This window comes from Aquila chrysaetos, chromosome Z (genome assembly GCF_900496995.4).
Source record: "Aquila chrysaetos chrysaetos chromosome Z, bAquChr1.4, whole genome shotgun sequence".
Classification (NCBI taxonomy): Eukaryota; Metazoa; Chordata; class Aves; order Accipitriformes; family Accipitridae; genus Aquila; species Aquila chrysaetos.
In genome coordinates this window covers 73,030,394-73,044,396 of record NC_044030.1, presented here as the reverse complement: position 1 = coordinate 73,044,396, position 14,003 = coordinate 73,030,394, and the positions used below count along the sequence as shown (strand labels likewise).

The window sequence follows — 14,003 nt, the reverse complement described above, 5'->3', positions numbered from 1 at the left end:
TCTCTGAATGTCCTACCGAGGCCTGTCAGATGGGGACCCGCAGCTGAAGGGCAGGGCAACAGATGCGGCGAACTCCTGGTCTCCCTTCCTGCCTCACGGCCCTGCGGTTTTGGGAGCGGAGAGTTGGACTTTGTGAGCCACAACCTTCCTTAACGTGGATTCTGAGTGGGATTTCGTCAGACAGCTAGCTGCATGCCAGACGGTGGTGCAGCACTAGACTGGTCACGGCCTCGACCCCAAGCCCTGCCGCAAGCACCAGGCCACCTCCTCACCCCGCCTGCCTCGGTGGCCAGAGCTGCCGTCCCCGTCCCCAGGAGCCAGACCGAGGAGACACGGGAGCCCTGGGGCCGTGGCACCAGAGGCACAGGCGTCTTGGAGACATCGCTCCTACGGGCGGTTTCGTTTCTGACAGGCTCAGGGCCGGGACGATCGGGAAAGCGTCCGTTTGAGCAAAGCGTCTGTTCTCTGCTCCTCACGGTCCTCTCAGGCTAACCCTGCCTGTCCCCCTCTCCCTGCTCGGCCACCCCGGGGTCGGCCCCTGTCCCCGGCCCACCCCCAGGCCTGGCAGCCCCTCCTCGCCCTGGGGGCACCGCGGCTGCCCGGCCTCCGCCGCCGGGCCCCTCCTCCGCGGGCGCCGGCTCCCCCAAGGAGGGGGCAGATGGCGGCAGGCGCGGCGGGAGGGAGGCGGGCCCGCCCACGCCCTGCTTTTGGGAGGGCAGCCAAGGCAACCGGCCGCGCTTCCCGGAGCGGCAGCGGCGGCGGGGGGGGGGAAATTCCCGAGGCGCTGCTCACCCGGCCTCCGCGAGGTGGGAGAAGGCGCCGCCCTGCCCGGAGCGGGGCGGGGGACCAGCACGGCCGCGCCGCAGCTCTTCCCGGCACTGACCGGAGGGAGCCGGCGCGTGCCGCCGGGCGGGGTCTTGTCTTCCCCCCGGCCCCGTTCCTGAGGGAGCTGCTCGGCGGCTGCAGGTGAGTTACGCCGGTCTCTCGCTGTCGCGGCAGCCCCTCGTTCTCCCAGGAATCCCCCCTCGCCCTCTCCTCTCCTCCCGCCGGAGGATCCCGGCCGCCCTCGCTGAGAGGAGCTCAGCCTGCCCCGCTGAGGAGAATCCGCCTTCTCCACCGCGGCGCCGGTCGTGAAACGCTTTGTGGAGTTTTTACTTCGAAGTTTAGCCCTTCCTGTGCCCGTTAAGCCCGCTTTGCCTGCCCTTTAACCCCCGTTTTTCCAGGCGTCCGTCGGCACGGCGGGTGCGGGAGGGCGGCGGGCGGGAGGGGAGCCGGCGCCTCGGCACCGCCGTCCTCGAGCTGCTCCCTCGTCCTCCAGAAACAGGTCGCCCCGGCAGCACCGCCACTTACCGTTCAATTTAACGCCGTTTACGACCCCTCCAGCCGTATCTGCTTTCAAGATGTCACTGCTTAGCTACAGCATAAAAGCTGCTGGTTTGACCTGAGTAGAAATTACTGAGGTGAGGTACGTCGCGGGATGAGGATGCTGCTCCCGCCAGGTGGTCAGGTTTAGTTTTAACATCTCCTGTTCCTGCTACTTCGAGAAGGTGTTGACTTGCTCAGAAGTGCAAGCCCAGACCTTTAATCCAGCATCATACTGCCGCTTTAAGTAGTTGAAATCTGTTATTTAATCTCAAAACCATCGGAGTAAGTGAGGAAACATCATAAATTCCAGTGTGGTTCCTGCATTCTTGGAGTTTGACTGATTTTTTGGCATAACCATTTTTTCTGTCTTTTTATCTAAATTTTGCATGCCTGGACCAGTCCCTAGTCCAGCGAGTAAACCAGATGCTAACAGTGTTGCAAGTGGATATTGCCTGAAAAACATGGTAAAATTATTCTTCCTGTTGGTATGAGTCATGCCACCATGTTATGTGATTCCTTCCCTACAATTGTTAGCATTTGCTTTCTGATGGGGCAGGAGTAGTCTTACACAGTTTGTTGAGTGCTTTACATTTTTAGACCCCATTTTTTTCATTATTTAATTGCTTTTTTGTTTGGATTCCAGCCTTCATGGGACCATGAAGTATATAATGCTTTCCTGTTTTGGCAAAGCTCTTTAGAAAATCAACAGCATGCATCAAAGAGCTTTCTATTTATCAAAAAAAAAAAACCCCAAAAACCCCAGGAGATAAAGTTATCCCTAAGTGATCAAATGGTTATATGCCTACCAGACCTTAATTACAGAAATTCATTTCTTCCATGTCCAGCTTTAAACTTGTTGCTCGCCCATTAAATCACAAAGGCTTATTAGGAGCTTTCAGTGTCTTACACACAGATGTATTTTGTGTGCTAAGCGCAACTGAAACCATCTTTAAAATTTCTTGGGAGAAGAAAGCCTGACTACAAGGACTAAAGGAAGGGTTCATCCACTTTAGAATTTGGTGTCTCAGCTATTCATTTTTTTCAGAATTGTTGCAAATTAAATCGTCTGTAAACAGTGTGATGTTTACATTGAAGAGGGATCTATTTAATTGTAGGATGTTTTTGCAGATGCTATTTTACCAACACTCAATAGGTTTCTGATGGCTTGACACGGCTCCCTTTTTCAAGTAAAGCTGCCTCAGTTGGTTATCAGCTCTGCACTGTTGATTTTGCAAAGGATATCGTATTGGGAATTGCAGGAATCATGACAGCAGAGGCACACTGCAGTGCCGAGTCTTTGTACAAATTATTGACTTAGGGCATTCTAGCTCATTTTGGCACCCACCTAGTTATCTGTTTGTTTAAGAGGAAAAAAACCACCTCTGGAACATGAGTTAGTCTACCTATGGTCTGGCTTACTTTCTAGGGATGCCTCTTTCTCTTTGGTGGCTATGGAAGGAGTTTATTAAGTTTTGGCACTAAACACATCAGTTTTGTTAGTGACCTTGTACTGCATGGTATGAGCTTGAATTGTGATTCCCACCCTCAGCCTGTCTGTCTAAAAAGTAGAGGGAATGAGAACATAGGGTGAAAAATGTGATATAAATCCAAAGTAGTATTAGTACTGTATTTGCCTTGCTGACAGTTGTCTTCCATGTCTGGTTTAGAAAATTTCTTTGATCAATAGTATTTATGATTTGGTGTCCCTATGTAATACTCTCCTTTAAACAGATAAAGTTTTCTGGATCCTAGCAGCTGAAACCATTTCTTTTCCCAGCCTGTGTACAGGCTCTGGTTCATTTGAGGATGTCAGTTGTGACAGGCAGCTGTTTTAAATAAGCAAGGCAAAGAGGACTGAGAAACAAAAGCTGTATGAAGTATGATTTGAAATATGCAGCTTTAGGAAGATTGATGCAAAACAGATTGACTCTGTGGTCAACTAATACTAGACCTTCATAGCAGGGGCTTCCTTTTCTTACACACATGGGTGTCCCAGGTACTGCAGCAGTATGTGCACCATACAGCTCCGATTCCCCACCAATGACTCCTGAATAGTATAAAACTGATCTTGAAAGAGGTTTCAGTTGAATTTTGGTGCTGTAATGCCTTTGATGATGTTTATCTTAAGCATGTTTACCAGATGAATAATGGGAATTTCTTCTTCTTGTCATCCATGGCATCACAAAATCATTGGCCTGGATGGGACTTTGGGTTTCATCTGAGCCAGCATTTTGCTCTGAAGGAGAAATAGTTTACCTGGAGATATTTATCTAGATCATTTGCAGACTGCCTACTGAAGGAGATCTCATCTCTTCCCAAGGTAATTCGCTCCTGTGTTGTCTTCACTTCTTGAGTGATTGCTCTTTAATTGTCAGGTCTCTGAACAATTCCTGTTGCTGCTGAATACTATTGCAGTTGCCACCAGGTTTCCAAAAGGCTTCTGTTCTATTGATGTATCTATCGGTACTGATGAATTTCAAGTTAGGCTGGGGAGGCTTCCAACAGGAAGAATTGCAAGTAGACTATATATTCATGAGTTAAAAAAATCTATCAGTGATTCAGGCTACAGCCTGGCAAGACTAAGCAAGTGTGCTTTATTTCCCCCATAGATGTTGAATTTTTAGAAGGGGGAAGAATATAGGGTAAAATGAAAAATATCTTGCTCAGCTGACTTCTATAGTTCGGACATAATTTTGTGCCCAATCATCCTCAACTTATGGCTTAGTATTATCCACCATTTTATGTGTCCCCGTTACCAGATTCATTATAGAAATTAGACCTGTAACTGTTGTTAATGATGGCAAAGAATTAGAGTTTAGGAGGGTGATTATTTCCTTCTATTTGGCACTTATAAGGCCATATCTAAATTACTGTGTCCAGACTGGGGCTCACAGTACAAAGAAGACTGACGGACTGGGCTGAGTCCAGCAGAAAGACACCAGGAGGCTTTGGAGACTGGAGCACATGTAGGAGTCACTGAAGGAGCTGATTTTGCTTAGCACTAAGAAGAAAAAAGTAAGAACAGCTCTAACTGCAGTCCTTGCCTAACAAATAGGAAGTTACTGAGAAGACAGAGCTAAGCTTTTTGCAGAGGTGTACAGCAAAAGGGCAAGAGGAAATGGACACAAATTGTAGTAAAGAAAATATAAGGAGAAAAATGAATAGATGAATATAGGGAGAAAAAACCTGCACAGTGAGAATGGTTAAGCACTGGAACAAGTTGCCCAGAGAAGCTGTGGAATCTCCATCCTTGGAGTTCTTCAAAACTCAGTTGGACAAACTGCTCTGTGATTCTGTGATAGACTAGAGAAATGCCATTGCAAAATTATCTTAATGACAAAAGTAATTAGGAAGGAGAAAGTATTCAAATTATGTGTCTGCAGTCCACATTCAAAATCACTGGCAAGAGAGCCTATTCCTGTTCTTACCTGCAATTTATGGAAACAAAATACACAGTCATTCCAGGTTGGAGGATGGTGACAAAACATGACTTCTCTTAGGCTTGAAAAAAGAGTCAGCAGTGATTCATTCTCAGATGAAGAACTGTGGCATACTAGTGCGGTATTCGTATCTTTTCAGTTTGGCAAATCTAAACCAAGCTATTCACCAGAACAATGGCCAAGATTGTCACTTTTCTTGTGGCATTTGGTAATTGCTTCCTATTTCTCAGAGGTACTACTTTGCCTCTTTCAGGGTGATGAATTATTTAGATGTCTAAAAACCTTCCCTGGCTTCCTGTCTTCATTCCCTTTGTTGTTCAATTATTTGCAATTTTGGCAAGGTCATAGATAATCTATTATCATCATGTTGGTTTTTTTTTAAATGAAATTGATAATGTATTTTGTGCAACTGTTTTGAGTCTCTTTTAATCTTTGTAACCAAGACACAGATTATTAAATGATGATTTTATAAGAGTACTTAATTATTGATAATGCAGAATAAGTGCTTGACATTAGTTGGTAGTAATTACTGTATGTGATTAATTTGATAGTCATGGGCAGAAGTTTCTGCATAAAGATGATTTAAGTCAAAATATTACTCATATATTAAGGACTGTATTTCCTTTTTCTCGACTAGTGTTGGATTTATTTAAATTTACTTCATATTTTCTTTTGTTAGAGAATTCAAGAACTTTTCCCATGAAAACTGGTTTGATACAGTTGTGATACATATTATCACAATTTACTATACAGCATTAAACTAGATTATTAACATACTGAATAGTTAAAAGGCATTGTAGCTGTCCAAAGTATGTTTATATTCTGATGGTCATTTATTATATTACACTGCCCTTTAGTAGCATACGGCATTTGTACTATGCATCAATAAAAGTCATCTAGGCTGTGTCATTAGTGAACTGACAGTGTAAATGACTGGAGAGAGATACTTAAATTTAAACAAATGTCTAATACAATATTTGAGAATGCTTCTTAAGAGCAAAAAAGAGTTTGGAATTGTTTTCCATATAGGAATTAATTTAAACAAATAGTCTAATATGTCAAGAGTTCCACAATACTTTGCCGCTACATTTAATGTTGGATTTAAGTGTTATGTAACAAATAGGGCAAATAGCTTTGTGTCCAACCCCAGAGATGTTTACAAAATCAGGAGATCAGGAGTCCTGTGGGGCCAGGTTTTCATTGTGGTGATATAATTAAGTCAGGAGTCATGCCACTGAACCTGACTGACGACCCTTGTATTAAATTGGTCTTAGAGCAGAGAGTCAATTCCCTTGACCTTAAAGGCAGTTTTATTTTCACTTTTTTTCTGAAAGAGGGCATGCAAGATTTGGATGTGTGTCTCAATATTCATTTCATATAATTCAAAAGAATAACAATCTACTGAAAAGTTACTAGAAGTTTTAACACAATCTGCCTTGGAAGACTTCTTTTCGTGTCACTTACTTCCTACTCACTGCTCCATAACAAAGAGCCATTCTAGTGTGTTTATTCCAGAAAAAAACATATCAAATTATTTTTCCTTTCAGATATTAAATATGATCAGGTGATAAAAAAAGTCTAAACTTAGAAAATACATAAAGAAGCACATTTCCCTAAATCAGTTCTTGGAACAGTCTATTATTTGTTTCTGAATTAGGCCTAGGTTGTCAAAAATATTTAGATTATTTAGTGTTGTCCAAATACTTTTGAGGATATTGGTATAATGGCAAGAAAGAACACAGAAGCCTATACATTAGGCAAGGCAACACTCACCTTTTAAATATGGGGATCTCCATGTTAAGAATTTGTGCTCACAAGGAAAAAGTTGGGGCATGCTGCAGCAAGGGTGCTTGTGGGTGTTGAGCCCTGGGTTGTAGTGCTGCATGCATTTTCCATGTGATCTTTAGAAATGTGGAAAAAAAAAAAAAAGGTTGAAATCTTTTCTTTTGATCCTTTGGAGAAATTCAGAGCTTCCCAAAACCAATGAATCTAAGGCAGGGTCATTAAACTTGAGTGTATGTAGCTCTGAGGTATCAAAATTGGAGATTTTGTGCTGGGAAGAAGTTCTGGAGTGAATTCCTGGCCCTTCTGAAATCAGTAAATGTCCTGTCCTTGGCTTTAGTGGGGACAGAAGGTCATCCTGGTTATCTGTCCTGCTGAGCAGTTTCAACTTCTATTATGGAAGCAGCGGTTGAAGACTCTCTTTATCAGTATTCTACACAGCTCCAGAAACGTAAAAAGTGGAAACTGAAAGTTAAAGATAGCTGTATCCATAGTCCTGTTCCTGTTGTTTGGAGTCCTGTACCCTCTGTGCCCGGGGTGCTTTTAACCACACTGCTGCTGAATGTTTACCTCTCCCTTCTACACAGGGGAGTTTGCAGGTGATTCATGCCTTGTGAGATCTGACATATGATCAGTCCCCCCAGGACTGGGCTGTGCAAGTCAACGGAGCTTCATCCTGTGACAATATGAGTGTAAAAGCTATAAAAGGAATGCTAGATAGCTGTGTCGTGCTTGAGATGATGGTCCTCCTAGGAATGGAACTTGCTAATACACTGACACGTGTATTTCAACTCCAGTCTAACTAAAGCCCTCCATATAGTGTCCTGGGTGCTGGCAAAGGGGAAGACCATGCTTGCCGAAGTCTGCTGCATTCATCAGTCAGGCTCTAGGTGGAGTAGAAACCACAAGGCCTTTTGCACTTTTCATGCCTTTGGTTTTTTTCCTTGGTAGGATGGATATCTTGTTACTTGTGCAGGAGGAAAGCCAAAATATATCAGGACAAACTTTTGTTTTAATATTCCTTAGAAATAAGTGGAGGGAAAACTTTAAAGTTATTGTCTGTTTTATTTGTTTAGGTTAAATTGAACTTACTGAGTGTGGTGTATTTTTTACCTGTGCTATAACCAGGTCCTAAAAACAAGAGGGTTTTTTCATTGCTTATCTTTCTTTGTCCATTCTTCCTGAATTTCTCTTAAACTGCCTGGAGTCTGTGTGGTTGGGTTTTTATTTATTCATTCTTAAATACAGTAATATTATTTGGACTATTGTCTGGCATGCATTTCTTGTAAAAAAAACCAAAACAAAACAAAAAAAAAACAAAAAACCCCAAACCAAATAAATTGAAATGTCTTCTTTCCTGGTAAGTCTTGTGCAGGAAAAGGTGGATGAATGATGAATCCCCTCATGGTTCTGGCAATATTGCTCCCCCTGAGGACTTGCTACACTACATACCCACAGCAAGGTAAATGTCTGAACATCTGCTTTTTTATTTGGAAACAATCTACAGCAACTGAAGCTTTGGACTTGCTCATTTGTAAGTCTGCTGTGATTAAGCAACATGTTACATGCTTAATCAAATGATTGCCTTTGGTAAGGTGATGAAACAACTTGTATAATTACCTTTTGTAACTGCATCAGTTTTGCAGTTTTGCAAACTGCCTGTTGAAGAGATAACTTGCAATGTTGTGAAGCCCAAGTGCATTTATTTATCTTCTCCCCGTCTGTCTTGTATGTTTTTGGTCTGTACTCTGTCATCTTCAAATAATTTATTTCCTCTTTGACAACTTTTATGCTTTTCTACCTCATCCCTTCACTTTCTCTTTTTTGTTTGTCTCATCTATGAAAATTTTAGCACTTCTGTTTGCTCTTTTCTGACTGTGCCACAAGATTCCAGGACCAGATTTTTATTTCTTACACTTCACATGTGTATCCAATACAAAGCAAAAAGTAAATATGCATATTTGGAGGCAAAAAAGTTGACTATAAGAATAACTTTCCAGAAGTCTGTGTATTTTAAGGTAAAAGTACTGCTTGTGCACTTACTGCTGGCGATAGCATTGGGCATGACTCCATTAAAAGAAAAAAAAGGAATTAATATTTTTAATGGACTTTCTGTGACCACCATTAAGAAGGCAGAACTTATCAGACTATAGTCTGCATTATAGAAGTTGTATTGCCTTCATTAAGTTGGTGAAGGAGGGAGAGGGGTGGGTTTATTTTATATAAATGTAGTTGTTATCATGCTGAAGAGGATAATATGTCTGTTTCAGACTTTTTTGCCTCTCTTCAACCTTGAAATTCATATGTTCACATTCCATTCACCCAAGGTGCCAGTTCCTCAGCGTTACCAATGCCCCTAAAGTAGCAAAACTTTGTAATGCAGGCAAGTCTAAACAGTTACTGCATTACAGTAACTTGGTCACTTGTTTTCACATGCAGTTGTTCAGGAATAAAATCAGTCTCTGTTGTTAATCATAAAGCTATTCATATGGTCTTGAGTTAGCCTTCAAGTTAAAACAAGTCTTAAGACGCCTTGATTATTTAACTTTGCTAGGAGGGGAAGATTATAACTGTGAATGCTACAAATACTTCTACATGTGTAAATTATACTACAAAAGTCTTTAAGTCCCACATTGTAACTCAGTGGTCTTCAAGATCTTGGATATATCCTTAACTATATTATTTCTTCTGTTTGTTTGGTACTGTGTATAAGCCCTGACTGGTGATCTAGACTGTCTTATGTCAGGCTCCAAGGAACAAAATTGTGTGAGGTCTGAAGTGATACGTCATCTAACTAAAAGGAGATAGTGGAGGGACACTCGTAAAGATGGAGAAAAACCAGAAACTAATGAGACCTTTGGGTTTTTTGTCAAGTTAATTAAATGTGGCAGGTGAAAATACCCTCCATGGTGAGAAAAGGGATGAGATTTGATTGCATTTACCTTACAGAAGACACTAATGCTGTCAAATTCTGCTTTCATGTAATTTACACGTTCATCTTTTTCCAGTAATTATTTATTAAGGCTGCAGTGAGAATTGATCAAAGGCAGTGTGCATATATGTGTGTGTGTACTTCTTCCTGAAAAAATTTTTCAGGTGTCATGGTTTAACCCCAGCCAGCAACTAAGCACCACGCAGCCGCTCACTCACTGCCCCCCACCCAGTGGGATGGGGGAGAAAATCGGGAAAAGAAGCAAAACCCACGGGTTGAGATAAGAACGGTTTAATAGAACAGAAAAGAAGAAATTAATAATGATAACAATAACACTAATAAAATGACAACAGCACTAATGAAAGGATTGGAATGTACAAATGATGCGCAGTGCAATTGCTCACCACCTGCCGACCGGCACCCAGCTAGTCCCCCAGCGGCGATTCCCCACCTCCACTCCCCCCAGTTCCTATACTAAATGGGATGTCCCATGGTATGGAATACCCTGCTGGCCAGTTTGGGTCAGCTGCCCTGGCTGTGTCCTGTGCCAACTTCTTGTGCCCCTCCAGCTTTCTCACTGGCTGGGCATGAGAAGCTGAAAAATCCTTGACATTAGTCTAAACACTACTTAGCAACAACTGAAAACATCAGTGTCATCAACACTCTTCACATACTGAACTCAAAATATAGCACTGTACCAGCTACTAGGAAGACAGTTAACCCTATCCCAGCTGAAACTAGGACATCAGGATACCACAATCCTGTTTCTGAGACCAAGCATTTGAACAATGAAACCTTAATTTCTCCCTCCAAGTATATCTGAAGAAGCCTATGCCAGTAGTTTCCTCTAGATTGAAAGCATACGGTTTTCATTTTGCTTTGACTTCCACTACTTTTCAAAATGGAATGGATTAAAAATATACCAACAGAGTTTGTAGATGATTTGCAAAAGAGAAACATTCCTTTCTTTCAGCAGTTTTTTATAAGTTGTTACTAATGGTACAATATTTACTTGCTTCCAGTTATTCTTTAATTATAGGCTGGACTTGTATAAACAACTAAGCTGTGTCAGCGTCTGTATTCTTGTAATTAATAAATATGCTTAAAAAGTATTATTTGCTTCCTTTGATCAGGGATTGTTATAACTGCTGCTTCTCTTGAGCCTTTAATTTCCTACAGTTAATGCAAAGATCCATACATAGGGAAACTGCTGTGCAGAAGTTAGCGCAGAACAGGCACCACAAGATAAACTGCAAAATGGTTTGGATATCTGACTGATGCCAGAAGCATCTATCAAAATGTAGATTCTCAAACTAAATTTCCTGAATTTAGTGTTATTTTGTGTTTCTGCCAGTAACATTCTGTAAAAATCTCAGATAATCATTGGGTCAGTGGGTGAAGCACATCTGGGAGAAATGTCTGGACGTGGCATTTTCGTGAGAAGGAGATGCTGAGGTCTTTCAGTTCAGCATACGTCCCTGAGGACTGTGGCTGTAGTGGGGCAGGAATGCCCAGAATGAGTTCTGTTTTATTAAAACATACAGTTATTTCTGTGATTTGTTTTCTGTGTCCTGGTCAGTATAAGCATTCTGACCGTGTCATTTGTTACAAGCAGAAGCATGTTGGAAAGCAACTGTGGCAAAAGAAAAATCCTAGTTATTTGGCCATTTCAGTTCCCTGACTTCATTAACAACCAGATTAAGTTTAGGGTTTTTTTGTTGTTTATTTATTTTTCAGGAAGGAGAGAAGATACAGATCAGTGAGCACCATATTTCATCTCTTCCCAGAGTTAGGTTTTTGGGGGAGGGGTGACAGAGCAAACATCTAAAAAGAGGGACCAATCATAGGGTGATCTGTAGTTTCCAGCAGGCTAGTATTCTTAAGGAGCCTTTCCTCTCCTGACACCAAAAGGGACTTCAGTCTGACTTTTAAACTTTATTTTATTCTGAGAATTAACTCCAGACCCACAAAAGGATGGAGGTGCCATTATAACTAGGTGTCTAATTCCAGTAGAAGAATTCACAGCCCTGACTAAAGTACCTAAGCAATGTGTAGAGCAACCAGGAATGTGCCTAATACTCGACTACCTTCTGAGCTAGCTACTGGAGGGAAACTGTTAACCTATCCTGTTCAAATACTTAATTTGCATTAACTAATTTAATCTTTTTTAGGTCAGAGAGCAAAATTGAGACTAGATTTTCTGCCATAATGATAAGAAAGCTTGCTGGGGGTCAGGATTTCTTGGGATTCAGTCCCTGTTAATACATTATGTTGTTCCTCTTCATAAGGCTATAGGGATGGATCAATATTCCCATAAAGTAGCTAGTAAATTAAGGGCATAAGGAAAGTAAATAGCATACCCAATGTCATGGTGGGGGGCTATTGAGTAGATTCAGGAACCTCATTCTAGCCTGCTGATGCCTTAAGATGAAAGATTATCTTTGCTTTTGATATCAACAGCATGGGTCCTGATCACTTTCTTTCTTTTTTCCTTCAGAACAGTCTGGTGTGAAACCTATCTTACCTCTAACCACTGTTGTTTCAGATCTGCATTGTAACGCAGCTGAATGTTAATATTTTTGTGTCCTTTTTGTACTCACAGAATCCATTGTGTTTCCAGTAATGTACCTTAACATTTCCAAGGATTTGGCTCTTCAGCGGCTGCTGGTGGAATGGGATGTCAGCAAGTCAGCGCATGATACTGAGCTGGCAATGTCTTTTGAAATACAAGTCCGTCAAACAGATGAAAATACTACTGTGTGGACAGTAAGTGTATTTTTATAAAAGGTATATTAGTTATTTACAATACAAAGGAAGCTAACAGAAAATCAAATGTTCAGATACATATGCAGATAGCTTTGCTGTATAGGTTTACAATTTACAACATAATATTTACAAAACTGTACTAGAAATACCTCAGTATTTCACTAGGTGCAAGACTTGATGTAATGTTATGCCCAGTTTTTGTGCAAAAAAAATACTGTCTCAGATGAAGAAGTCATTTCCACCTTTGCAGAATGTAGATAGGCCTTGCACACCCTTATTGAGGGATTGTGGTGGGCAGACTTAGGACATCTGATTTTGAAGGTCTCTGTTTCCCTTCCAGGGTGCACATCCCTTAAGTGGCCTCCCAGATTCATCCCTTCCCTTCCATTGCTCCTAAAGGCAGTCTTTTTTGTAGCATGATTACTACCTGTCACTCGGGACTAATTGAGCATGAGTCATGTTGCTGCAGCTCCTCTCACCTTATGAACCATATGATAGTCTCAGTGTGAGCGAAGCCTTTTAAGCCCTGTGCTTGGACCTGTTGGCAGTTACCTTATACCCACCTCTTCCAGTTAAGTAAGAAGTAGTGATGTCTCTTTTGCAAAGTCCCTATCCTGCTAGTTTTCCTTAACACCTAAATCAGCCAAATTTTCTGAAGAGGTGGAGATCACCCAAATCGTAAGCTTAGGCCTGCTCCTGACGTTTTCCCCTGTTTGTTACTTCAGTGTGAGAACTTTTGTCTCCAAAGAAAATTTCCTTTCCTTTGGATCTGACAAAATCTTTTGGGAAGTAATGCATGTTTTAGGGATATTATAACCTATTATAAGTCATCTGCTGATTGAACTATGGAAAAATATGAAATGCACATGTTAAAAATCAGTAAAACTGGAAAACTGCTCTAGCTCATTTAAAGCTGCTATTTGTGAGAAAGCACATAAAGTGGAGAAGGGCTTATTTTTTCTGAAACCAGAAGTCAATAAAATAAGATGGGCACTGTTAAGAATCACAACTTACTCTGCTCAGCCAAGTTGGTACTATTTTTTCTCTGAGTTTGAAGAACCACATCTTCACTGCAGATGAGATCTATGCAGTTCAGAAGATTTTGACCACTTTGATACATGGGGTAGGATTTTTAACACCCCATGAGTAGATCTAACCCTGAAATCAGAAACTGGTACATATAGCTACAAACAATTAAGTGGGGTTTTTGGGACTATCCTTCCAACAAACTCTTACTAACTTGCTGGAAAAGAGAAAGAGGTTTTCAAATTCAAGGATGTAGTCTGTTCTGTTACTCATGGTAAGCACAACAAGGAAAATAAACAGGGTATTTTGGATGTCACTACCACACAGCAATGTATTTGCTTCTGTGTTTTTCTGAAAAATCTGTACCAATAAAGAAACTCTGTGAGTCTGCTCATACCAAAGCATGGACAGTCTATATAACTTCCAAAGCAGTGACTACATTCCTCAGTGCTATAACTGAGAAATTATATTGTAAACTGACTGCAGAATTTTTCTCAGAGTGGTGGTATTATGAAAGTGCAGGTGTTGCTGATGGAAAGAGGTAATGGAGAGCAGTTCTGTAGTTGTCAGTGTGAGCCAGGGCTCTGGTACAGCTCATAAAAGCAGCACAGATCTATATGCCGAGAATCTGGTGTGGTTGCTTTAAGAAGTACTGAAATATATATGTTGTGTTCTAAAATGTATTCATAATT

The 14,003-nt window shown here is 41.5% G+C and overlaps 1 protein-coding gene across 14 annotated transcripts in view; it reads left to right on the top strand.

The window, feature by feature from the left end:
• The first annotated feature begins 688 nt into the window (after positions 1-688).
• The window catches only part of OSMR (oncostatin M receptor), a 33,872-nt gene continuing 20,557 nt past the window's right edge, over positions 689-14,003 (top strand). For 2 of the 14 annotated variants that reach the window (XM_041120636.1, XM_041120634.1), the window contains exons 1-4: positions 2,569-3,685; positions 7,175-7,273; positions 7,953-8,049; positions 12,122-12,285. In XM_041120636.1, coding sequence (XP_040976570.1) covers positions 7,977-8,049; positions 12,122-12,285 — 237 coding nt within the window. In that variant the 5' untranslated portion in view covers positions 2,569-3,685; positions 7,175-7,273; positions 7,953-7,976. Of the gene's footprint in view, positions 967-1,789; positions 1,807-2,568; positions 3,686-7,174; positions 7,274-7,952; positions 8,050-9,347; positions 9,462-12,121; positions 12,286-14,003 lie in introns of those variants that run through there. The other 12 variants (XM_030003511.2, XM_030003515.2, XM_030003513.2 and 9 more) reach the window with 12 other exon arrangements.